The 26,225-nt window shown below is 48.0% G+C and overlaps 1 protein-coding gene across 3 annotated transcripts; it reads left to right on the forward strand.

The window, feature by feature from the left end:
* The first annotated feature begins 868 nt into the window (after nucleotides 1–868).
* Nucleotides 869–26,005, forward strand: LOC121438935 (tribbles homolog 2). Of its 3 annotated transcripts, none has more exons than XM_041639443.1 (4): nucleotides 869–974; nucleotides 1,152–2,540; nucleotides 7,805–8,097; nucleotides 23,649–26,005. In XM_041639443.1, the coding sequence occupies exons 2-4, from the start codon at nucleotides 2,271–2,273 to the stop codon at nucleotides 24,115–24,117; spliced, it is 1,032 nt and encodes a 343-aa protein (XP_041495377.1). In that variant the 5' UTR covers nucleotides 869–974; nucleotides 1,152–2,270; the 3' UTR covers nucleotides 24,118–26,005. The 3 variants fall into 3 exon arrangements, with proteins under 3 accessions (XP_041495377.1, XP_041495379.1, XP_041495378.1); XM_041639445.1 differs by lacking the exon at nucleotides 869–974 and having other exon boundaries at nucleotides 1,019–2,540; nucleotides 23,649–24,143; nucleotides 24,852–26,005; XM_041639444.1 differs by lacking the exon at nucleotides 869–974 and having other exon boundaries at nucleotides 1,019–1,656; nucleotides 1,809–2,540.
* Nucleotides 26,006–26,225: the final 220 nt, after the last annotated feature.

Consider the following 26,225-nt stretch of genomic DNA (forward strand, 5'->3'; position numbering starts at 1 on the left):
GAAGCCCTGGCCTGAACTTTCCTCGGGTCTGCTCAAGCCAGTATTCAGGAACCTTCCCAGGAAGTTAAGAATAAGCCTGGGGAGAAAGTGCAGCCTTCCTTTGACCCCAGCATTGAATGTGTTCCTGAGAAGCCCAGCTCTGGCTGGAAGCCAACATCACTAGGTGGAAATGTGGGTGCAAAGGTGCCTCTCCCTGAGCCTCCAAATAGACCTTGCCCTGAAGCTAAAAGATGCTGAAAGTATCCCGAATCCTGTAACTGAGGAGTGGGGGAAGGGAGGAGGAGGTGGCGACACCGACCAAAAGCCCACAAAGGACTTCTGTGACTTCTGTGAAATGAGAAGCGCTGGAGAGAAAGAATGAAACTAATTCTAAAGACTGGGAAGCAGAGCTGTTGCAAGAATCGTTCTTCAGAAACTAAGCAGCTCCTCTGTCAACATCACATCAGAGGGGGCCCGAAGCTCCAAGGACGCATGGCTTTCTGCAGAAAACCAGAACGAAGAGGATCTAATTCCCAAAGTTAACCTGAGCCCGCCCGCCTTGGTTGCGTGGCGGCGGGGGTAGATACACAGCCCAGCATCCCTCCTAGCTCAGCAGCGCGCGCAGCAGGCCAGGCATGCCCGGAGCCCTGGACCGCGGAAGGATATAAAGCACTGTTTACCTCCCGCCTGGCCAAGCCTTCCAGGGGCGAGGCCGGCGCCCAAGGCTGGGGCGCTGCGGGAGTGACGGCAGCTGCCCTGGCCGCCGGCGGGCGCTGGGGAGCCGTGCGCGCACTGGCAGCGGCGCTGCTGATTGATGGGCGCCCGGTTCAATGACATGGGCCGGGGCGCGGGTGAGGCGGGGCCGGCGACGAGGGCGGGGGCTCAGAGGAAATGTGTCAGTGACATTGAATGGGGAGACCGAGCGCGAGCGAGCGGGGCGCGCGCGCACACATACGCGCACACACAGCCGGGCTCGCTCCGAGATCCCCGGCCACGTAAGTAACTATTAATACCGCCTCGCCCGGGGATGCGTGCGTGCTGAGCGCCGGGATTGGCCTAGGGCGCCTGGCCATCCCCTTTAATTTTTAAATACACGATCCTCTCCTACTTCTGGGTGGCAGGAAAAAAATAATAAAGGAAGAAAAGCCGTCGATTTCAATTTTCTCCTCCAGAACAAACCCCTCCGTGCAATTTGGTCGCAAGGCATCTGAAGGCAAGAGTGGTTTGCAAATTTTTCCAAGGCTCAAGACCCGGTTGTGCAGCGGGAAAGGAACGCCGCTGGTTGGCAGGGTCCAGGGAGCATCTGCTGCCAGCTCCTGCAGGACCCCTGGAAGCTCCTGCCAGGGACACAGAGATCGCTGGTCGCTGGTCTGCCCAGGTCACCACCCGCACTTCTTGCTTCCTTCGGAGGAGGATCCCGGACGCGAGCAAGCGGCGACAGCAGGAGCCAGTGCTGACCTCGCGCGGGCTCAGCCTTGGGCTTTGTCGTGGTACCTGTGCCTCCTCCACTCCTGCACTCCCTGCTCAGTTTTTGCAATCTTTTGTTGGCACCGCTGACCGCTCCAAGTTAAATGCTCCTTTGCTATTTTGCTTTTTTTCCTGTCTACTTTTTTTTTTTTTGAGAGCTCTGCGATTTTTTTTGAAAAGCCTCAGACGCCATCTACAGTTAAGACTTAGGTAACTGCCCTTTCTAGCACCCCCTTCCACGCCCCCCACCCTTTTCACCAAAAAAAGGGGGGTGCAGCGCGGATTCTGACTGCCGCGCGGCGTGAGCCGGTAGACTGGTGCTTATTTCCTTTTTCTTTTTGTTTGGTTTCTAACGCGTGGAGGGCGAGCCGGCGCCGCGCGCTCCCTGAAGACTGCACAAACTCCACGCAGGGCTCCTCCGCCCGGTCTGCGGATCCTCAGCTGGGGATCGCTCGGGATTCCGGCGCTGCAGCTCCGCAAGCCAGAGGCACACTCACTCGTTCAGATCCACGCTGGAACAGAGACCCACATACTCCAGAGCGCGGTTCTGCACCGCGCTGGCTGCGTCGGGGTAACAAAAGGACCCGAGTTGTCTGCTGAGCGAGCACCCCCGGGAGCGGGGCTCGCAGCCGGGGACCTGCCCTGCGGCGCCCATCCGGGGGCTAGCTCCTAACTCTTCCCCCACGGAGCCCTAGTCGCGTCCCCTCCCCTTTTGATCCTTTTAAGTCGGTGGCACCGAGGCGCCTGCAGCCGCGGCTCATCCATCTCTCCAGCGGGGTTTTTGGTTTGTTTGTTTGTTTGGTCGTGTGCGATTCCCCACACTCATGAACATTCACAGGTCTACCCCTATCACAATAGCGAGATATGGGAGATCGCGGAACAAAACCCAGGATTTCGAAGAGCTGTCGTCTATAAGGTCCGCTGAGCCCAGCCAGAGTTTCAGCCCGAACCTTGGCTCTCCGAGCCCGCCCGAGACTCCGAACTTGTCGCATTGCGTTTCATGCATCGGGAAATACTTACTGTTGGAGCCTCTGGAGGGAGACCACGTTTTCCGCGCTGTACATCTGCACAGCGGAGAGGAGCTGGTGTGCAAGGTAACCAGCCCCGGCATTACTTTTGCTTAAAAAAAAAATCATCCCGGTCCTCTGACAGGGGCTGGGATAGGGAGGAAGGTCGCTGAACCCTGGAGTCCAGGGCGGGAGGTTCGTGGAATCATTACGCGTGGCCTTGTTAAATGGATTTATTTGTGTGTCTGTCCACGTTTGACGAGTTGCGAAGTTTTTAGACCCTTTCAGACAATAGGGCGGGCTGCGGCGGGGCGTTTTGGGGAGAGCCGGGGAGGGTTGTGAGTCTGAGCAGGGGCACGGACACGCGTGCCCTAGGAAGCTGGTCGAACTCCTGTGCACCAGGTTGGGTACCCTTGCCTGGGGATTTCTCTCTCCGTCGAGCCCCCTCCCCTCCCCAGGAGGACTAGGGAATCCCTGGTTGGTTTTCAGACAAGGCTCACTTGGTTCCCTTTGTAGCCATTGTTCTTAGCAGTCTGCAGGTGCTAAACCTTTGTTCCAAAGGTGCCCTTTACACAAAAAAACAAAAAGCAAAAACACTGTCCCCTCTGGCTGAGCCCAGGGCTCTAGTGGGCAAGGGCGTTTTAAAGCCTTTTCTTTTGCTTGGAGCCTGGAAAGGAAGGCTGGAATAGAAATCAACCCCTTGCGCACTTTTGGGAGAGCAAGGAACCCTCTGGCTCTGTCTTTTTGTCCGGGTTTCTTCGCACCTTCAGATTTCCTGTCTGCACACCCTGGTGGCTGCTCCCATGGCACCCACAACACCGCCGTTGCCTGTTTAGAGACTGTCCTTTGGAACCCCTTGTGCTAATACCAAGAAGGGCACGTCAGTTTCCTTTTTGTCTTTGACCCTGAACAGTGACCGTTTTGTGTCTCCCTGTGTCTGTGTGTCTTTGTGTGCATTCACCAAGGGGACTGGGAGAGTAGGAACAAAATATTCGACTACAGTCTCTTTCCTATGCAGAGGAGAGCAATACTACCTAGAACTGGATGTGGATCAACAATACATTACCACTAAAATTTAGGTCTTTTGCATTGTTTTCTTTATTTCTTGAGGGGGAAGTGGGGTTCCTGCTGCCTCTGAAATGGGTACCATGCACGTCTGTGCTACAAATACTGTATTACACTTTCCTCATTCATTGCTGGCGGCTTTGTGAAATCGCCCTATTTCGTGTTGAATTGGAGCGCTTTCCTTGCAAAAACCGGATGGGTGAAGATCTCCAGGCAGTTTTGAGATTAATTCTGAACTTAAAGGAAACCAAAGACTCTTTAAATATTGCTTTTTGCATGTACTAAGCACTGGGGGCACCTTCTCCAAGTTAGTGTAATCAAGAGCAGCTATGCCCAGCTAAAGCATTAAATTCAGTAGGCAACTCTGAGCCTGTGGAGAGCCCTGTACACTGCACAATAGGACAGTCATCCTTCGAAATGAATGAATCCACCAAGCTGTCATTCTCCTATGAAATATGCACCATCATCGGCAGTCGCTGTTCCCCCTCCCTTTGCTCAACTTCAGCACAGCATTTTACTATTTTTTTTCCTCCCAAAGGCTAGAGATGATTTTAAGTAATGAGAATCCGCTGCCAAATCCTGCAGGAGCATCTTGCTATTATTTCTTTGTTTAAAACCAGGCTTGTCTCTGGCCTCTGTTCTTTCTCATTTCAGATCCTTCAAGACATATTTCACTGTAGGCTGACCTTACAGTGTTGTTTGCAGACTTGCTCTCTGGCCCCAAACTGTACTTAATCTGCTGGTTTAGTTATTGCAAAGATTGAATCAGCCCCTCACCAATTACAGTGCGGCTGCAAGTGGATTTAAGTGCAGTATCATTGTTCTGCTTGACAGAGGTCATCCCTTTACAACTCAGCAGCTTCTGTTCTCCTGCCTTCTTACCTGAGGTGCTGTGGGTGACTTCTACAAGCATAATTGTGTGCCAGACTCTCCAGGAGAGTTTTATGATGGTGATGCTGGGAGCTACCCCAAGATATGCACTGTGAAGCATTTTTTTTAAAGCTTGCTACAATGTTGAATCCACCTCCTTTTGATGTCTTAGCGTGTGGGGTTCCTGTTTCTTAGCTGGGTGTTCTTGCAAGAAAAAGTGCAAAAGCAGATTAAACAGAAAGGTTGTGTTTACTGGGGAAGACTCTGCAGAGGGTTCTGGAGGGCATTCTTTTCTGGGAGGGGGATGCAGAGTAGACCTTCCAAGAAAATAGCCCAAATTCCCCAGCCTGATTATTGTCTCCACGTGCCCACTTTAGTTGGCCAAAGGAGGGGCAGATCTTTAAGGGTTGTTTAGCTGTTTTCACAAAAATTCTTGTAGCTACTGTGCAAAATGACATAATTACTATCTTGGAAGAATGGGCACTTCTTTTTTTCCCCCTCAGACATGATGAATGTGGCCTGATCGTAGGGCCTTATCTGAACTGTCACATTATATAACCAAGGCTCCCAATTAAACATTTAAAAGGAGCTGGCATCCAGGCTCATGGCTTGATTTTTTTTTTTTTTTTTTTTTTTTGGACTTGAGGGTGATTGTTTAAATACCAATCCAAGCCTATAAATGCCTGTTATAGCCACTAATAAAAGTTTGGCTCCTTCCCGTGTAGGAGGACGTAAGCAGTTCTTTTAGTTTTTTTTTCCTTTTCTGTGTACCATTTTGCAGTCTTACACTCTCCCACAAAAGGGGATGGCCGCACTGGAGAGCGACTGGGAATTTGTTGGGTACTTTCATTAATTCTCTGTCCATTCAGTTTTTCAGCCCCGCTCGGGGAGAGCAGGCTAACCATGCTGAGCAGAAGGTTGTTTTGTTTTATTTTTATTATTGTTATTTTAAAGGTAACTGGAAACAGGAAGTGCATTATAAGTAATTAGAACTGTAGGCAGTGGAGACAGAACCCACATCCTGGCCCTGCAGAGCAAATCATGCTTGTTATATAATGCAGCCTGTTGATATTAGCCATTGTGTGTGTGTGTGTGTGTGTGTGTGTGTGTGTGTGTGTGTGTTCATGTGTGTTCCTCGATGAAATTCCTCCCTGGTTTTGTGGCCTGCTGTCTCTGTGCTAAGGTTGACTCAAGCACTTCAGATTCCTAATTGAGCAGGCCTCTGAGGTCACCGCTCTGAGGTCATCCTTTGACAATATCTGGGTGTGATTTGTGGTCTCCGGGGAGGTTCCAGCATTCATTCTTAAATTCGAGGGTGTAGTGGCAACAGCTGTGGCACTTTCCTGAGCTACCTCATTATGGCTCATTCACAGCCTTTCTGTTGACTTTGCTTCCTCAGCCCCAGTTAGCACCAGCCCCCTTGAGGTGCTTATTGTCCCTGTTTGACTCACAGGTTTTTTTTTTTCTTTTTTCTTTCTTTCTTCCTTCCTTTCTTTTTTCTTTTTTCTTTTTTTTTTTTTTTTAATACTCAGTTACTTAACTCCTGGATTTTCACATTGCAGCCTGTGTTCCTGCATGGGCCCCAGAAAGTCCAGGAATCCCTCAGAGGGTTCTAAGATATTGCACACATTTGAGACTGAGCCTTGGCAGTGAAGAGAATTGAGACAGAGCTTCCTGGGTGGGATCAGGACCCAGGGAAGGTGGTGGTGTCTAGGTCAGGATATTTTTACAAAGAGGGAGGTTCTTTGTCTCTGTGCGTTATCCATCCTATTTGGATGAAGCCAGCCAGAGTGATGATGATCCCCTAGACAGGGGGTTTCTCTGGCATCTCTCCTACCTCTTTCCAAATACTGGGGATGGGGTTTCACCTGGGACCAACTGACAGGCGCTCATTGCTGCACAGAAGACAAGCTAGAGTTTCTGCTAGACCTTCTTTTAAAGGAAACACCCCCTCACCCACCCCATACCACTTCCAAGTAACACTCCCCTTACCACATCCCTCCCACCCTGCCCAGAGCAAGGGAAACCCCATTCCAATCCTAAGTGCTGGTGTAGCTGAGTTAGTATAGGCTTTGAAATGAATGGAAAGCTCCCCTTTCCACCCTCAACATTTTTCTATTGTGTTCATTTCTCTTAGGTCGATCTGTTCAGAAGGCATTGACGGTGCATTTTTCTTTTTAAGGAACAGGGAAGTGGCATTTCACAGGCTAACTCTGATTCATAGAAAAATCATTGCATGATTGATTCATTGAGTTAGGTATCTGTGGAAGGAAGCCAGTCCGATCCCCTATGGAGACGGCCCATGTGCTATTCCTAACGCTGCCACTGGGGGCAAGATTTAAGCTTGTTTCTTTTGCCTCGGTTTGCCCATCTGTAAAATGAATTCATAGCACGTGGAGAACTATTAAGGAAAGTCTAGATGTATGATGAATTAATTGTACATTCGTGTGCATTTTGGTGCACTTATAAAACATAAATAGATGTTTTTGCCCAGTGGTCACTTGATTTTTTTTTCTCTAAGTATTTTTTGTAGTCATTTTTTCTTCTATAAATATGTTCTCTCCTGGGGAGAATAATAAATCCCTTTGGACTTAGGTACTAGCTCAGACAGTCAAGTGCTTGCCAAACAAACAAAATCTGAGTTTGACTCTTGACATTCACATCTAAAAAGCTAAATGTGGTGTTGCATACTCTAATAATACAGGGACAGGAGGATTCCAGGGCTCTGTAGGTCCAAGGCCAGTGAGAGACCCTGTATGAAGTTTCTTGAGGAGGCATACCTGAGGTTGACCTCTGGCCTCCACACACAGACACATATTTATACACACAGACACACAGGCACATACACACATAGAGAGATACACACAGACACACAGGCACATACACAGACACACACACACACACAGACATACAGGCACATACATACATAGAGACACACACAGACACACAGGCACAGACACACACACACACACACACATAGACATACAGGCACATACACAGAGAGAGACACACACAGACACACACATACAGAGACACACAGACACACATAGGCACATACACACATACACAGACACATAGACACAGAGGCATACACACACACACACACACACACACACACACGCACTGAATAATAAAGCTTAGCGTTTGTTTATTTACTTCATTTTCCCCTTAAAATCCCCCCAATATTGAATCAATTTTCATTTACCCATTTTGTGTCAAAGATTAGGAGGTTCTGGGCGGTCAAGAGATTAGTTGTGCACTATACAGCGGGTAGCAGGCAGAACTGGTGTGCTCGGGGTCTGAGTTCCCTTTATGCCATGTCAGAGCACAAGCCCGTGGGAGGCTTCAGCATTCTGTGGTTTGGGTCGTAGGAGGCACCGCTGACGCTGACTGGGATCTTGTCAATTCTGTTTTAGGTGTTTGAGATCAGCTGCTACCAGGAGTCCCTGGCCCCGTGTTTCTGCCTGTCTGCCCACAGCAACATCAACCAAATCACAGAAATCCTCCTGGGGGAGACCAAAGCCTATGTGTTCTTTGAGCGGAGCTATGGAGACATGCATTCCTTTGTCCGCACTTGCAAGAAGCTGAGGGAGGAGGAGGCAGCCCGACTGTTCTACCAGATTGCCTCTGCTGTGGCCCACTGCCACGATGGAGGGCTGGTGCTGCGTGACCTCAAGCTACGGAAATTTATCTTCAAGGATGAAGAGAGGTGAGTGTGGCTCAACCCATGCAGATGTGTGTGTGTGTGTGTGTGTGTGTGTGTGTGTGTGTGTGTGTGTGGTGTGTGTGTGGCTGCTTTGATAGAGTGTCTTCATCTGCATCGGCAGGGAGCTTGTTCTGCTGCCTGCTGTCCAGGTGAGGGTTAAGGCAAAGAGAACAAAGAGAGAATATTGTGGTGCCCCCGTGCTATCCTCGGCAAACAAGAAGCCATTACTCCTATCGTGAAATGTTCAAAGGCCAGGGGATGGGGTTAGTCTGTGGCCTGCTGAATGTGTGTGTTTTGTGTAATGTATTCTGAAGGGGGCTACAAGCCAGTGTGGCAGTTTTGAAGTCGACAAAGACAGGCTTCTAAAGACCCTGTGCCATCAGAACACTCACTACCTAGAGGACATTGTTTATAGCCCTCCCACTACAATGTAGCTGTTTCCCATGCATGTAGTAGGTGTGCCCCCCAGGACTGGTAGTGAATGTCAGACACAGGACCTACAATAGCTAGAGGTGAGTCCCCAGCCCAGTGTGATGTGATGTAGGGATTGTTAGTTCTAACTGGATCCTGAAGAACCAAGGAACATGTTAAGGTGAGAAGAGCCTATCAGAGGTCAGGTTGGAAGGACTGGCTTCCCAGGTGAGGAGCTGATGGTATAAGCTTTTGCACCAAGGAGGCCTGACTGACTGTCTCAAGAAGCATCTGTTCAAGATATGAGCATCTGGGCTTCATGGATAGACCATTAACTCATCAGGTTCCATTTAGCCAACCTCTGAGAAGCCCATCTTTCTCTTCACTCGTAAAACTTCCTTTGAAGAATAGATTTTCTTAGAGGGATGCAAGCAATGCATTTGTTCTTTATGCCCCAAGACTTGTTTAAGAGGATCCACACACCTGAGTCCATGGAGTCTCAAGTCTTGAACTTGATCATTCTGAACTGGAGAAGAGGGTAGGGAATGTCAGGGCTCTCCGCTGGACCATATTCTGGCAGTATGGTCCACTTCCTTCATGCCCTCATCCTGCTGACATTTCTTTGGTACTCTCTGTAAATTACATAGAACTTGGGAGCAGGCCTATCTGCCTTCTGTTTTCTTTGACATTCAGCTTGGTGGCCTGTGATATTTTCACGTCATTGTTTGCAGAAGTCCATTGTCCCTTTCTCCATGAGCCTGATCTAGTCATTTGTGATCTTCTCTCTCTCTCTCTCTCCCCCTTCCTTCCTTCTTTCTTTCTTTCTTTTTTTTCTTTCTTCCTCTCATTTGTTTATTTTCTCCTCCATGTTTCAAATTAATTGGGGACTTAATGTCTGGCAAGCACTTGGGGCTTAGCAAAGGAGAAGGGCCTGTTGTTACTTAACCCAAATGGAATAATTTCATGGGTGATTATAATCCAGCTGTGCATACAACATGTAGAAAGCTTCTGGGCTTCTTGCGCCTATAAAGGTTGGTTATCCTTTGCATATTTTTACATGTGGCGGTGGGTGGGCACTAGCAACTCTGAAAGCTAATGTCCTGGCTTTATTGAAATGGCTTCATTTTTTTTTTCTTTAACAAAGTAAAGAAACAGGCTCCCCTAAGATTAGGATGTGGGTAATTCTCACCTTTTTCCTTCTTCAGTCAGATGTTCCAGCCCTTGAAACACAGGTGATTGGTCCTTATGCTTTTGTCTTTAATCATCCTTATGACCTTGGGATGCCCTCTCTCAACCTCATGCTCATCCTCATTATGTTGTCATGGCTTTGCCATGGTGGCTCTTCATTCTTCTTCAGTTTTAACATACATGTTTCTCCCTCTTTGATGTTCTCATTTGGAAGATGAGTATGTATTGACCTAAGATATTCTCTTTACCGTCTGTTCACCTACAAAATAAGGCGTGGTCAATTTACTTAATTCTTTGTAAAGATGGAGGGAGAGAGAGAGAGAGAGAAAGAGAGAGAGAGAGAGAGAGAGAGGCTGCAGAGCAAACCCTCTTTGGACATTATGATGAGCACTCCACCATTGAGCCCATGTGCACTTTGTAGCCAGTGTCTATGAAAGCGGGACTGCTGAATTCTCAGAGTTAACACCAAGAAAGAGCAGAAGGTGCATGAATGTCTGTAGGAAGCTAACTTGGCTGTCAAGAACTCCATTTATCTGACAGAACACATGAGCCCTCAAATGCTCTAGCCATCTCCCATGGGCTCTGCATGAATAAATATTCCTTTAGAGACCTAGTCAGGCATCAGGGAATGTTGGGGTAGCACATCCCAAAATCACACCTGGTGTGGGAAGTACTTCTGTCTGTGTGTTGCTTTTATTGGTTAATGAATAAAGAATCTGTCTTGGCCTGTGATAGGGTAGAGTAGATCTAGGCGGAGAAAACTAAACTGAATGCTGGAAGAAAAAAGGCACAGTCAAGACAAGCCATGCTTTTCAAGAGAAGTAGAGACCAGAGACAGACACTGAACAGAATCTTGCCGGTAAGCCACAGCCACGTGGCGATACACAGATTAATAAAAATAGGTTTACTTAAAATGTAAGAGTTAGCCAGAAATACACTTAAGCTATTGGCCAAACAGTATTGCAAATAATTCAGATATTCAGTTTCTGTGTGGTTATTTCAAGTCTGGGTGGCCAGGAAATGAACAAGTGGCCTCCTACAACACATACCTCCAGCGAATAAAGGAAGTGAGTCAAAGAAGTATAACTATCCTCATGGTACAGAACACTAGAGAGCATGGCCCAGAGGCAGCCTTTGTCTGATTTCTAGCCCTTTCTTCTGTGTTCCTTTGGAAACAGCCCCGAAACAACCAAGAAGGACTTCTTTGTCAGCTCCTTGTTTGCTTATTCCAATAGCAATCTCTCCTCTCTTTCATCTGTTCTCCCTTTGAGATAATTTTGTAATATAGCCGTGCTACTTTGGAATTCAGTATCCTCCTGCTTCAGCTACCCAAGTATATAGGCATGGGCACTATGCCTTCTGTTTTCTGATCCCAAGAGCAACAGAAAGTAAAGCATCCTGTGGCAGAGTTGACTGAGTCTCACTTGTTTAGAACAAGCGCTGACTTCTGTGTAGGTTTTAGATGGGAGACTACCTTTGACTGAACCTGGAGCCATCTCTGAAGGAATCTTTAGTGGAACTGTCAGTGCTTTACCAACACGATGTCATTTTGATGACACGCAAGGTCATATGCAGACTCAAGGCCGGTATACCCTCCCCTGCTATATTGGGTCGTTGACAGCTTGGCTTCACCTGATAGCCTTTGGCCTTGGTTTAAGTTCTAGATTCAGGTCCTTGTCTTGAGTGTCTCTTCCTGTTTACAAGCTGCAGCCTCCTCCAGAAGACTGCTGTAACTGTAGCGTCCCTGGAAGGTGGTTAGCGTTCAGGAAGAAGATGCCGTGACTCAAATGCAGAGCAGGCACTCTCTTTGTGACGGCTGAACTTGAAGTCATTGGGGGAGAAGAGTGCCATTAGGCATGGACAGCCCAGAAGGCTTGGTGGGTTCATGATTGATGAAGGATGAGGTCACGCTCTATAGCAGCCTTGTCTGTGGATAGTAGTTCCTTCTGGTGTAAGGTCGATTCCACCTAGACTCAGGGAAGGAGTGTGTTTCTGCAGTCTGGAGCGCCTCTCCAGTGTTCACCCTGAAGACCCACCATCAGTGAGCCTCATTTTGATGAATCCCCAACCTTCATTGAGCTTTCCTGGGGCACCCCTCAATCTTGCAGAACCCTTCATGGCCTCCCCCAATCTGATAAAAGAGAGAAAACTTACCCACATTGCCACAGGGAATCTCCAGTACCTCCATGCCTGTGTTATATCGGGTTACTTGCTTGGTTAGCATATCGCTAGAGACCCATGTGTTTCAGATGGACCCTGCAAAGGAAGGTCTGAACTTAAGAGAAGTGAGCCCAAATGGTTGTCTGGGTTCCAACCCCTGCTCTTGTACTTATTAAGAAATCTAGCCCTGACAGAACACCGAAGCTGTATGCCCAGACTGCCTTGACTATAAAATAGAACGAGGAAGACCTTCATCATAGAAGGAAAGGGATCAGTGTTGACCTTGGCCTCTACGTCTGCTTCCCACCCCCGCCCCTTTATATCTTTGCATCCCTAGGCTGTTGAGGAAAGCGGTAGGATACTGTTCCAGCCGTGACCTTCCGTCTGTTTTGTCCAGCTAGCTTCTTCTCCTGGGACAAGACTTCTTGCCCCCCTTAGGCTCCACCCCCTAACCTCAGATCACTGTTTACATCTCCCAGCACAGAAATGTCCCATGTGAACTCAGAAACTTGCCTTCTTACATGCTGCTGGTCCACAGATCTTTATCTCTTACGGTGGTTGCTTTCATTTCATCTGCTGTGTGGCAGCCTGTCTGCTTAGTGCCTGCCTCTGCAGGCTGGGCGCTGAGACCTGCTGTGTACAATCAGGGGCTCCCAGGAGAGGGAGGCCTAGGGATGCAGGTGGGCTTTGTACTGCTTGTTCCTCCTCCCTCCCCACCAGCAGAGGCTGAGGCCATCTTTCCAAGGTGTTGTTGTCTGTGTTGGCTCTTCCTTTTAGGTCTTTAAGTTGCTCCCACCTCCACCGAAGTTTCTATACCTGATAAAAGATTCAGGGCATGCATCAGAGCCCTAGAGGCCAGGCTCAGCTTTTCTTTCACTAATAGCTATATATAATTTTGCAAATTGTAGGCATTCTATTTTAGGTAAGTTCTTTCTTCTCTCTCTCTGTCTCTCTCTCTCTCTGTCTCTCTCTCTCTCTGTCTCTCTCTCTCTCTGTCTCTCTCTCTCTCTGTCTCTCTCTCTGTCTCTCTCTCTCTCTCTCTCTCTCTCTCTCTCTCTCTCTTTCTAGTGAGGTAGAGTGTCCAGGAAATGCTCATATTTATGTAGACCATATGTCCTTGTGCCTGTACCAACTGGTGAGACAAAGTTCTCTTTCCATTGTACCAAGCTCCCTAGGATGACTAGGTGTCCTTTTCCCATGCATCCCTTTGCTTATATGGCAGACACCTCCTACTTTATCCTCGTGCACACGAGTGAGTGTATATGCATATATGTATATGCACGTACCTGAGGAGGCCAGTGGTCAACTTTAGATGCTGTTTGTCAGGAGCCAGAAGCCAGGACTGTTGTGTTACTTTTTGAAAGAAGGTCTCTCACTGGGACCCAAGGTTCACCCAGTAGTTAGGTTGACTTGGCAGTTAGCCCTGGGGATCTGCATGTCTTCATCATCCCAGCACTGGAATTATAAGTATACACCCCCCCCCCCCCCCCCCGCCGCCGCCACCGGGGTTTTTACATGAATTTAGAACTCGGATTCTTGCTCAGCAAACACTTGGTGGACTGAACTGTCTCCTCAGCCCCTCCTACTTGGTTCTCACGGCCTGACCTAAATACCCCTTACGAAGCTGCCCTCTGTTCCCCCGTCCTTGCTCGTGCTGGACTGGTGAACTTCCTGGGGACAGAAGTTGCCTTTCATTCGTAGCTCCCAGAACATGGTAGGCATTGCTATTTGTTGACTAAATGAGAATCTCCTTTTTTTGGATAGGAACAGCTCAGATAGGATTCCAATGACAAGATGAGAGAGTCAGGGATACATAGAAATCATCCAAATGTAGGTCGTTGCCTAGAAGGGGAACCCAGAAAACTTATGGGCCCCCATGGAGACACCTTTTCAAAGACAGCTATTTTCAAAGTTGCACATTGAGTGAGGAATTAACCCGTTGCTGCCTGCTCAGTTTACTGATTAATGCCTAAGGAAACATTATTTGCGATCTTGTTCTCAGCATACTGTAATTTCATTTAGGAAGGGCTTTGCTCATCATTGTGATAATTGGCTACTCTTCCCCTTGAAGCAGCCTAACTCCTGGATATGGGTTGGCAGGATTTATGTCTCCTTACTGGTTAGCCTCCATCAGTCAACTAACTGATGGGGAGTCGGAAAGTAGGAAGTGAGCAAGGTGGCAAGAAAGACTTGGTGCTTCCACTTAGATCTATGATCTCAGCTTCCTCTCTCACTTTCTTAAGTTTTGTTTTTATTTTTATGTGTGCGTGCATGTGTGTGTGTTTGCCACATGTGTTTCTGTGCGCACAGCAGCCTATAGAGTGTGTTGGATCCCCTAGAGTTAAAGGTGGTTGTGAGCCACCCAAATATGTGCTGGAAACTGAACTTGGGTCCTCTGCACAAACAGTAGGGCTTTCAACTTTTCAGCTATCTCTCCTGCACCCTGAACCCCACCTTTTCTCTTTCTGGAGATAGTGTCTTGCTGTGAAGCCTCGGCTTGCTCAAACCTGCAGTGGTCCTTATGCCTCTCTCCTTCGTGCTGAGGTTAGAGGCGTGCACCACCACGATGTTTTGTCTTCTCTGTAATTCATGGGAGATGCTCTATGTAAGGCCCCTAGCACCAAGCCTGTTGCATTGCCAGATCATGAAGATATTGTTGCATCATGGCTTCCAGTCACTGCTTCATGGCACTGAGCTTCATAACTCTAAAATGGCAGATATTCTTTTATTCATTCAAGGAATGCATGTTAAGCACTGGTTATGGACCAAATACTTCTAGATGCTGGAGGCTACTGGACTGAATGAGACCCATGTCTTGTTTTTATAGGACCTACATGGACTAGACTGACTCTGTTCTAACTACTGTGCTTAACTTCACTGACTTCTAATTAGTTGGCATGTTTATTTAGATTTGTTAATTGTGTGTTTGCATGTGTGTACACATGTCTGCAAGTGCACTCATGCATATGCGCGTTTGGGCACATGGATGCTGTGGTGAAAATCAGAGGACAATTTGTAGGAGTCACTTGCCTCCTAATACCATATGGATTTGGGAGTCTGAACTCAGATTAGCAGGCTTGACGGCCAGCGCCTTCAACCACTGAACCATCTCACACTGCTGTATTTGAATGAACAAACTTAAACCCATTTGGCAGAGACTTAGTCAGTTTACAGATAAGGAAGTTGAGGCCCATTCTTTTCCAAAAGGGTTGCTGCAAGGTGACGCAGTCAGACAGGTATACACCTAGTGCACCCAGCTGCCAAAGTCTACCTGAAGCTCAGTTTTCTGAGGAGTCCTGACATTTATGGACGGTACCACCAGTTGACCAAAGCTTACAGGCAGTCCTGTTGTTCCGTGGGTGTGCTCTGTCTCTTTCCCTCCACTGTAAGAGAGGTTTTTAATTGCTTGGTGAGCGACAGTTGGTGAAATAGATGTGTTGATAGTTCCTCATGCCCAAGATACATACGTATTGTAAGAAAATTCCCTGTCTGTGTCAAATAGGAGGTAGAAGGCAGTGGACAGAAACACTTGACGAATGTGCTTTTCCGGCTCTCGCGGGCGTTTCTCTAGCTGATGGAAGGATCCAATCTGAAATTTCTCCGGGTTCCAGACATAGCTCATATTTATTCTTTAAGGGTCCTAGAAAAGAAGGTTGGGGTTGGAGGAAGAGGGGCTTAGATTCTGAAATCAGATGATTTTGCGAATATGTATGAAGTCCTTTGCTATGCCCTCTTGCAGAGCTAGAGGTTGTGGGGCCAGCATCAGGATAAGAAAGCCAAGAATGAGGAAGACAGTAGTTCTTCTAGATAGTTCACTGCTCCAGCAGCAGGAGTGGACAGGAAGGAGCCCTACCTCTAAGAGGCAGTTGCCCCCGGGGGTGCGGGTCATCTGGGAATCAGTAAATAAAGAGACCGACAGGTAGCTAGGGCCCTGGATAGACCTCCTGATCTTACCCTTGACCTGAAGCTAGGAAAAGTCACTGATGGATTTTTCCAGACTGCTGGAATCAGAGTAAAACAGTGGGAAGAGTACAAGGCTGACAACCAGGGACAGTGAGATTGTGAACTGTGTTTCCTACATCCTAAACATGGCCGCACTAAAGCCAAGAGCAGGACCAGACTTCCTGCTTCTCTGGGATTACTGAGTCTGGGTTTAGCCATATGTGGGGATCCCTGGCCTTTTGGAGCTGCCTGCCAGGTAGGGCATCTTCTTCTGTCCCAGAGAATGCATGGCCACATGCACTCATGGCACTGCCCCTTCCCCAACACCAAGACTTAGAGAGGAACTGTCTAGATAATGAGCCAGCCTGGGCAGCGCAGCCTCCACACCACCGGACACTCTCACGAGCACGGATCTCGGTGAAGCTTTTCTGAGAGGTGAATCAATCGATTGATCTGGGGTAGGACACATCCTTCAGGAGCCGCTTCTAAGTGCAGGAAGCAAATGGTGAATGGAGAGTCAGTGTGGCTTTGTGTTCTACCTCGGGTTTCCCTGTCTGTTTCCATGGCGACCAGAGGCATGAAGCCTTGTAGGCTGCAAGCTGTGGCTTATGTGGAATCTTCCAAGCAATAGAATGACACTCCAGGTGCAATGGCTTCCCCTGTGGGTCCAGTAGCCTCAGTGAGTCAGAGGCATGCCCACAATGCTGGAGGCTCCATGGCAGTGGGTGCGTCCTCAGGTTCTCATCCCAGCTATGTCCTGACAGGTCCTTTCTCTTTCGTAGCTGCCAGGGTCGCTCCAATTGTCTTGTGCATCCAATTCGCGCAAATAACCAATCCCCAAGCTGTGTGGTGCTACAAGATACCGTGGCATAGCTTCCCTGGCTTCTGCCTCCTTGTCAACATCTGACCTGCACCATGGAGGGTTTTCTTGACTAATGTAGCAGCTGCTTCCCTGCTCACTTCTGAGCTACTGCAGACCAGAGATGGACAGAATCACTAATACGGGCCCTGGAGCAAAACTGGCTTGCAGTTGATTGCTGGGGAATTCTGTATGTACATGAAACGAGATTAAATGAAGGATTGTGTGGTGCTATGTAGCAGCCTGCCCACTTCTGGTGTGGCTGCAGAATCTGAGCCATGCTTCCTCTAGTGCTGGGTGACTCCTTCCCAGACACCTCTGGCTACTCACTGTAGCAGGCTTTTTTCTCGAACCAGGGGCACATTTTCAGGAGCAGAGCAAACAGCCTGGCTGCAGCTGATCTTTTCCCTTGGCTCCTAGTCTGCCTGGACCCCGAGGCTGACAGCCTTCTCTGGCCTCTTCTGCAGCTATGGACGATCTGCCACTGGATTTCCTGTCCCTGTCAGGCCCACTTTGCTGAACTGGCTGAGCCCCACCCTGTCCTCACTTCATCCTGCCAGGAGTGCAGGGTGAGGCCTAAAAGGTTTCAAAGCAAAACATGGCTTGCTGTTAGGACTGTGTCTTTTCTTTTCTCTTCCTTCTTTCCTGTTTTTGTTTTGGTATTTTTGCTTTGTTTTATTTTGCTATGCCCCCCCCCCACCCCCGTAGATGGGATACTATATTAGAGGATTAAAAACAAAAACTCGAATTCGAATCTCAACTCTGCCATTCCTTGTCAGGTAGCCTTTGGCCAGTCTCCTTGAGTTTCGGATACCTCAGTCTTTTCTTCTAGCATGTGAATCCATCCACCTCTGTCTACATTGTGAACCATATAGGACAATTAAGTACACATGGCAATTAATTAACACATGTGATATGTTTGTATGTCAGTAAGTCTAGTACTAAAGAAAGTCTCCATCTGATCAACAGTATGCCTTTGGATAGCTCTTCAACACCTTTGCTCTTTGAGCATGGGGACAAGATGTATTTGGGGAGGACAATGGCATTCGAAGCTTCCTGACCTCCATTCAGGGTCATTTTTTTTTTTAATTCAGCTAGCTTGGGCATTTAATTCTCCATACCTCAGTTCCCGTATTTGTCAGGAAGTGTGCATAGCCTAATCCCTGTCTTTCATTTTTGATATGAGACGTAAGAAGGCAGGCCATCCAAGCCCAGCATCTGGTCATTCTAGCCTAGTGACTGCTATTTTTCATATTATCACATTCAGACTGTTAGGGTGTCCTAGAGGAGATTTTACAGCCCGGCAGCTACAGAATTATCAGGAATACAGAAGCTGGAAGAGCCCCCTTTCATATTCTGTAGTTATGTATGTTCATGTTTCATGGGAGAAAAACATTTGAAAGCCCGAGGTTATGTTACTAGCTGTTCTTGGTCATTGTAGGCGCTTTGGGGCCTGGGCTGGGGATGGGTGAGGGGGACCTGGATTTTGAGGGGGACTCCTGATATTCCACAGATGCTGAGAGAGAAATTGTATTCTGCGGGTCCTGGCTTCCTCAGCTGGCATTGGACCATGGTGATAGAAGTCTGGCACTAGGCTGCCCATCATCGAGTACACAGACTGCCCTCTTGATCGCCTTGTTCACCCATTGGGTCAAAAGCAAGGCAGCTCACCTTTCTGTGCCAGAGACAGACTGAAGTAGGCGCAGGGAGAGCCAGCTCCCCTGGTCGAATGCAATCTGTCCTAGGCTCCTGCACTGGACCTAGGCTCCTAGTTTATAGTTCTTCCAAATCCCACTATCTATCCTTGTCTCCTCCCTCTGCCCACCATGTCACTTTCAGAAGTCTGTCTTCTTCAAAAACCATCTCTACTTCCTCCACCCCCACTTTGCACATCCCGAGGATCTGAGGGTCAGGGCTGAGTGGGGCACGCACTAGGCAAGAACATCTCAACCAAGGGGTGTACAAGTGCAGAGGGTCACGTGAACAGAATGGGCACAGCATTTCCATTAGTCCCACCTGCCCAGGCTTGCATTTACCCTTGCTCCTCTGCCTGCATCACTAGACTTTACAGTTGGGGGTGGGAGTCTCCGTTTAACAATCGGACCCATATAGTTGCCACCATGTGATAGGCAACTCTGCCACGCTGGGCTCTCTGGGATATCCTGTCTTGCATTACTTCATTTAATCCTCAGCAAATCAGAGAGAATGGTTGTTGCCTTACTTGTCATGGCCAGATCCCTCGTGCCTAATTTGGGAGCTCGAGCGGAGTAAAATGCTCCTGGATGTCTTTGAAATGCCTGAATGATTAGTGGGCTATTTGAATCACCAGGTCCACAGATGCTCTTGTTGGTTTTTATGGAAATAGACTCCTCCTTTGCTAGGGAAATTCATCATCGCCCCCTCCCCCAGACTGTTGAGGAGACTTCAGAGGAAGCCTGTTCATTCATGTCTGCTCCTATCTGTCTGCAAATGTCCCTTACCCAGGCACAGTCCTGGGAGAAGAAGCAGCTTCTTTTCTGAGAGGAAAAGGTCAGGCTTGGAGTAACTGGGTAGCTCCCGTGGTTGCACAACAGGCCCTCAGGCACTGAGGCTGAAGCCCGAGCCTCCTGGCTCATTTCCCTCTGCCCCACCCCACGGAAAACATCCTGGAAGATCAGTGTTTAAAGATAGAATCCAGAACCCTTGCCCCGACCCTTGTTAGGAGTGATGTAAACAAGCCGAGGATGTTCCGGGGAGGAGCAAGGTTAGGGAGTGCCTCGGGGACTGCATTTCTTCTCCATCCTGTCTCCAAGCTGCTGTTGTCCTCTCCCCTCGCCTGCCTTGAGTGCTGATGCTATGGAAGGAAGTAAAAGCTGGCTCTGCCCACCTGGATGGAGCCTTCCTTACTCCATGGTTCTGAGCGGTGGTGGCTGAACATGCTCTGTGGAAAGATTGAGGAGCCGGCCCCCAGCAGCCTAGCCAGGTGTACTGACTGACTTGGCCTCGGGGCCTAGGGTTCCTGGTTCACAGTAAAGAAACATATACCCAATATAGTCGCTTATGCCATAATGCATATGCATAAACACCTAGATGTAAAAAGGTGCAGATACATAAACACCTGGCTTGCATCAGGGATGTAGATGGCATCTGACATGGTGCTTCATAGTTTTTAAAGAATGAACTTGAGCTTGAAGCTGACTTTAGCGTGTGCTTTGGTATCTGAGTTGTTCTGGTTCCTGGGACAGCTCAGTTCGTTGGCTTCAGCACTTGTGGAACCTGGTGACTTGTGAGCCAGGGAACTTCAACTGTTCCTCACCACATCCTCAGACCTTACTGGATGTAGCCGTAGCCCCTAAAGCAGTGGTTCGCAACCTTCCTTTAATATGATCTCTCATGGTGTGGTGACCCCAACTATAAAATTATTGTCATTGATACTTCATAACTGTAATTTTGCTACTGTTATGAATTGTAATGTAAATATTATGGGAGATGGAGGTTCGCCAAAGGGGTTGAACCACAAGGTTGAGAACTGTTAACAGGAAGGAGGGTAAAGCTACCTGTCGACTGGCCAGGCACAGCCCAGCCTCAGCAGCAGGCAAGTGGTTTTAGTAATTCTATCCTGATGTGCATAATGACTTGAGACGGGAGTGAGTGAGAGAGAAGGACTCGGCTTGGAGGAGTGGACAAAATGGTGGCCCTGAACACAGTCTAAAGGCCTCATTATGGGGCCACACGGGTACAAGATGAGGGGTCGGCGTGCTTTGAGTGTGGGGGTAGGAGGAAGAGTGTCAGAATATACAGTTGTGACGTTCAGGAGATGAGCAGGGACCAGACAACAGATTGGAAGATTTGACTCAGCTTCAAGCGCAGAGTTGAAAAAGACTGCCTGCTGACAAGGGGAGCCAGGGGTTTATTCCCTGAAATCCCGTTTCCCTTCTCTGACCACATGCCTGGTTTATGTGCCTATCCTGATTTCTGCATAACTCTAGCTAGATAGGAGAACGGGAAGCCACTGTTCCTTTCCAGCAGAGCAGAAATCCCCAGAGTTAATACCTGCTTCTCAGAGTCATTCCTATAAGTAATTTGGCACCAGCAGTGGGTCAAGGCACTTGGACCACGGCAGCGGCATGTAGTAGATCTTGTCTGCTCCGTCCAAAGTGACTCTGTTCTACCGCTTCAAGCTCCTGGAGCTAAGGAATCCAGGAATCATTTCCAAACAACCTCCGGGTGGTCTGTGGATTCTGAATACCAAACCATGTAGATAGAAGGGAGCGACATTGGCAAGGCTGATGGGAGGGAGAAACAGGGCTGCTTTGCGTGAGGCTCCGGGTGAGCCCTCTTCACGTCACTCACCTGAGTAGAGACCCACCGACAGGGAAAGAACATACTACGAATGGGACATTACAGAAGGTTCCCAGGGGGACTGAGTCAGTTGCACACTGCCTTTGAGACACAGAGAAGCAGGTGGGACACAGATTGCATTTGGAGGATAGGTACCCAGGCATGGAATCAGCAAGTATGACAAGGACACTTCCTCCATGTGGATGACCCAAGACACTCCTTCGAGGGCTTCATAATGGCAATCCTGTCCCACCTGAACCCTCTGGTTCCAACACTTAAACGTTTCCTCCTGAACTGGCAGCCATTCACACACAGAGATTACTTCCAAAGCCAGAGTTCAGAGATAAAGCAGCAACTCTGCCCTCAAGACAAGGGAACTGGGGGAGAGGGGTCAGTTTGGCCCCCCACTAGGCACGAGCTTTAAGGATGAAGTAGGGTAGAAGGAGCTGTTGAGAGGAGCCCTTTGAGTCTATGGCTCATGATCCCCTCCCTCTGCACTCATATCCTCCTCTCTGGGAATCTTGGAACATCTGGTAAGGCTGCTGAGTGGGTCACCGCCACCTGCCACCTCCTATTAGGAGAAGTAAGCTTGAGAAAGAAAGATTTGTTTTTAATCAGTTCAATTCCAGATTAACACAGCTAGCGTCTTCCCTTCTTAGTCTTGTAGGCCATTAGTTACGGGAGAATTCAGAAACATGCATGTGGTAGGGTCATTCTTGATGACAGCTGAGCAAATGGCAAAGGAGAATCCTTGTGGCTGTGTATTATGGGATGTTAAACCTGGCATTGACACCGAGACAGCTCTGTGCAGATGGATGCATGGTGATTAGTGGGCATCACGAGAGTGAGCTAAATGAACACTCAAAAATGGATATGATTGCCAGGCAAGGGTGGTGCACACCTTTATCCCAGCACTCAGGAGGCAGAGGCAGGTGGATCTCTGTGAGTGTGAGTCCAGCCTGGTCTACAGAGTGAATTCCAGGGCAGCCAGAGCTGTGACATAGAAAAATCCTGTGGGCAAAAGATGGTTATGTTGAATTTTACTTAATGTAAAAGTTACTAGGTAAAAATTAAAACCAACCAAACACACACACACACACACACACACACACACACACACACACCATCTTCTCCAGTGTTTCCTCTTTAATGCTAAGAAGCAGGAAGGTTAAGTGACTTTAGCTGAAGTCACAAAGCTGGAGAGATAGAACCAGCTGGAGTCCACACGCCTAAAGACCACACCATCCAGGAAAGCAATCGCTCTTTGAATTTTGGACTCACTGACGTGTTCATAGGAGACCCTAATAGCAGCCCATCTTTTTCACCCTCCCCCCACTGTACATAGCTCCCAGCGCTCTCCTTAAGTAGATATTGTCAGTGGATTTCAGACCACCTTGAAAGCCTGAGACCTGCAGACCCAGGGAGGAAGAAAAGAGGGAAGAAAGGAGGAAGATGGCCTTGGGCTGCAGGCTGGGACTGATAACCAAGGTGGCTTCATTGTAGTTTGCTCCAACACTTTCGCTTGCTCGTTGAGCTCTCTGGCTCTTCCACACAAGCAGAGTGGAGGCCTAGACATGTCCAGTTAGAAATGTGGGGGACAAATGCTGTGAATCCTTGGACCTTATAAGTGTACCCAAGTCCTAGCTCCAACTCCAACTTTCCTTAGCCACCTTCCCAGCAGAACTCCAGGAGTTTGCTGAGAACCAGCCACGCAGAAGAGTTTCCTTGCAAGCACTGGCAAGCAGAGTGTTTGTAGGTCTCATGGAGATGAGGCTGGCCTCCATCTTGCTGTGGATCTGAGGTTGTCTTTGAATTCCTAATCTTTATTACTTCTACTTTTCAAGGGTTGTGATTCCAGGCATGTACCACCATGCCTGGCAGCACTCTGTCCTCCGCTCAGATCTCGTTTCTTTTAACACGATTGATGTAAGATGTCATCTTATTTCCCAGATTTTCCTTTTTCACTGTGTATGTCTTTATTTTACACTCAATGGTGACACCCTGGATCCTTGTCATGTTGATGGTGTAAACCAGTGTTAGCACCTCCGAAGTTTCTTTTCATGGCTCCACCTCTGCCAGCCCCTCAAGGACTTGCACTTTCCTATGTATGCATTCATGGTTCTTGAAGAGCTGGGTGGAGTGGGGATAGGATGAATAGTTTGAAGATACTCTTGGGGTTCATGCTGCTATGTCATCCCCATCTTCCCAGACACACAGTTCTGTGTGAATCATACACCTGTAATTACTGGTAGGTGCCAGGTCAAGGACCCTAGGCTCTGGAAGTGTGACAGGCAGGTCAGATGAAAATCTACAAATGTAGATGAACTTGATGTTTGGATGCCAAAGTTTAGAGGGACTGAGTGGTGGAGAATGCTTATATTGAAATGCCCCAGCTTGTGCCTGTGTCCCAAAGAGAAGCATTGGGCACAACTAAAGAACAAAATGGTAAACTGAGGAGTTCTTGTTTATTTCCCAGTGAAAAGACTTTAAGAAAATTGCTTAAACCTCCAGCCTCAGTATTCTATCTTGTGAGTTGCATCTAGCTGGTAACATTGGTTACATGGATGGATGGTTGAATGGATAGATGGATGGATGGACGAACAGCGGCAGCCCTGATGAATCAGTGTGTCTCCCCTCATCCTTAGGAGCTCCTGTCTCTCTGTCTTTTCTACAGGACTCGTGTCAAGCTGGAAAGTTTGGAAGATGCTTATATTCTCCGGGGCGATGATGACTCCCTCTCTGACAAGCATGGCTGCCCAGCGTATGTCAGCCCAGAGATCTTGAACACCACTGGCAGTTACTCGGGCAAGGCTGCGGACGTGTGGAGCCTGGGGGTGATGCTGTACACCATGTTGGTGGGGCGTTATCCCTTTCATGACATTGAGCCCAGTTCCCTCTTCAGTAAGATCCGCAGGGGCCAGTTCAACATTCCAGAAACTCTGTCGCCCAAGGCCAAGTGCCTCATCCGAAGCATCCTGCGACGGGAGCCCTCAGAGCGGCTGACCTCACAGGAGATTCTGGACCATCCTTGGTTTTCTACAGATTTTAGCGTCTCGAATTCGGGATTTGGTGCTAAAGAGGCATCTGACCAGCTGGTGCCAGATGTCAACATGGAGGAGAACTTGGACCCTTTCTTTAACTGAGCTTAAGGCCCACGGACACTTAGCAGGTACCAGGAGCAAGAGAGGGTCCCAGAAAGGAGTTCTAGGCCACAGGTGGCCTGGCTGAGAAGCAAGACGGACACTCGTATTTACACATTTCTTGGTTCAGAGGAGGAATACCTTCCAGGAGCTGACCGAACACTTAGCATGGGAACAAGACCTGTGGGATGGGGGTTGGGTTTAGATGGTCAGGTGCCCCTCCCCTAAGTTTCTCTTCCCTGGGGTAGCCTGAGAGTCCCCTCTGCCAGTTGGGCTACTTCATCTACCCCCCCTCTTTTCATTTTATTCAGAAATAGTTGCAGGTCTCGATAGAACTGAAACTCTTCTGCCTCAAACACACACCTTGGCATTGCACTGTTAGCGTTTAACTTCTTGTTATGATTCAGGGAAGGGACAATTGATCGAAGATTTTTTTTTTCTAAACAGGCCAACCACCTATGTAATAATTAATGGGATTCACTTAAAATAATAATAATAATTCGGTGCACACAGACTGACCTGAAACCTGGGTGCTAAACAAAAAGAAAACGAAAGTTCCATTTGTCACCTCTCATTCTCGCTTTTCAACTCATTTCTCATAAATAAGTGATTTCCTGTTCCGATGAGGAAGTGACATGTTAAGGCTTTACTTCCTGAAGAGGGAGGGGGAGGGGCAGATCTGTTCTGTGACAGACAGTTCTGCTTCTCATCAGTTGGGTTTTTTTTTTTTTTTGCAGGAAACGATTAGAAGTCAAACTTCCAGATGTAGTATCACAGTCTGGGGGAAGAAGAAAGGAAAAGAGAAAAAAAATCCAACTCCTTTCTGGGTTTTGTTCTTTTGAAGGAAGAGGGTTCCCACTGCAGACATTGCTTTCTGCTCTGAATACAGCGAGGGATTCCAGAGGGGCGGGGGCGGTGGTGGCTCCTGGAGTCAGGTCTCATTGATGATGCTGATCTCAAGGTTGTGTTTTTGCTTTATGGGAAAGTAGTAAAGCGAGACAGGTTGTCCCGTGTGTATAAAATATAGGGCAGCTATTTCCTTTTCTTTGCTAAGAATGGTCCTTTGGGCTTGGAAAAGCCCTCCGGTTTGAACAGAAGGGATGATATAAACACAAACAGCGCTCTGTCCCAATACGCACCTTTGTATTTTCAAGAACTCTTGTATTTATTATGGAAAATGTCACATTGTGATGTATTAAGCCAGTACTTCAATTACGGGTCGACGGGATGACATGTTACATGCTGTAGTTATCACTTATAATTTGTCCCCCTGTTTGAGTATTTCTGTCCCTGGAATAACCTCTCATTTGGCTCTTTCTAGATAGCCTTATTTGATTTTGAGTGGCAAAATGTTTTCCTTTTGTATTCCGGCTTTTCTATTGCTGTATGATACAGAACTCTTTTGGCATAAATATTTGTGTTCCCAGTACCTCAGTCATTTGGGTTTTACTGCCTGCATATGTTTTGTGAAATGGTCCTGTTTTGGTAGGTAACACGTGGACTCTAGTGTGTAAATGTTACTTGAATCTGTGCTTCACTCTAGTATGTCGCATGTGTGCGGACTCTTGGATGCTTCACGCCTACTCCACAGGAGCCCCTGTCCCCAGGAGGAGGCTTCCCCATTCATAATAAGGAGACAAAGCTGCCATGGATATACCCTTGGTTCTATTTTAATAATGGAAGATACAGAGAGAGGGCTGTTACAGTCAGAAGATGGTGCTGAGGCAAGAAGGACCTTCTGTCTTCTCTCTCCCCTCTCTCTCAAGTACTGGGTGGGAGGAAAGATTGGTGACATGCATGGTGGGGACTAATGGCCTCTGGTGCTTTGTCCTGTATTTGGTTTAATGTTTTTGTCCTAATCTCTTCAATCAATAAAATTGTGCGTATTTAACTAAAAGTCTGGGGTCTAGGAAATGATGTTTTTTCTGCCAATGTGTCTGTGGCCATTCCATACCAAGCAAGGCATCCATGATTTCCCTAGGTTTACACTCTTCCCCATCAAACCAGGGTTCATCAGTGCTAACTAACTCATTAAAGTGGGGCACACACTGGCCAATCTAGATGTAATAGCTCGGAATTACCCACCATATCACTCCTAGGAAGGATAAATC

The sequence above is a fragment of the Microtus oregoni genome, unplaced genomic scaffold, assembly GCF_018167655.1.
Source record: "Microtus oregoni isolate MIOR12 unplaced genomic scaffold, Mior012 000058F_ref0000040, whole genome shotgun sequence".
NCBI lineage: Eukaryota > Metazoa > Chordata > Mammalia > Rodentia > Cricetidae > Microtus > Microtus oregoni.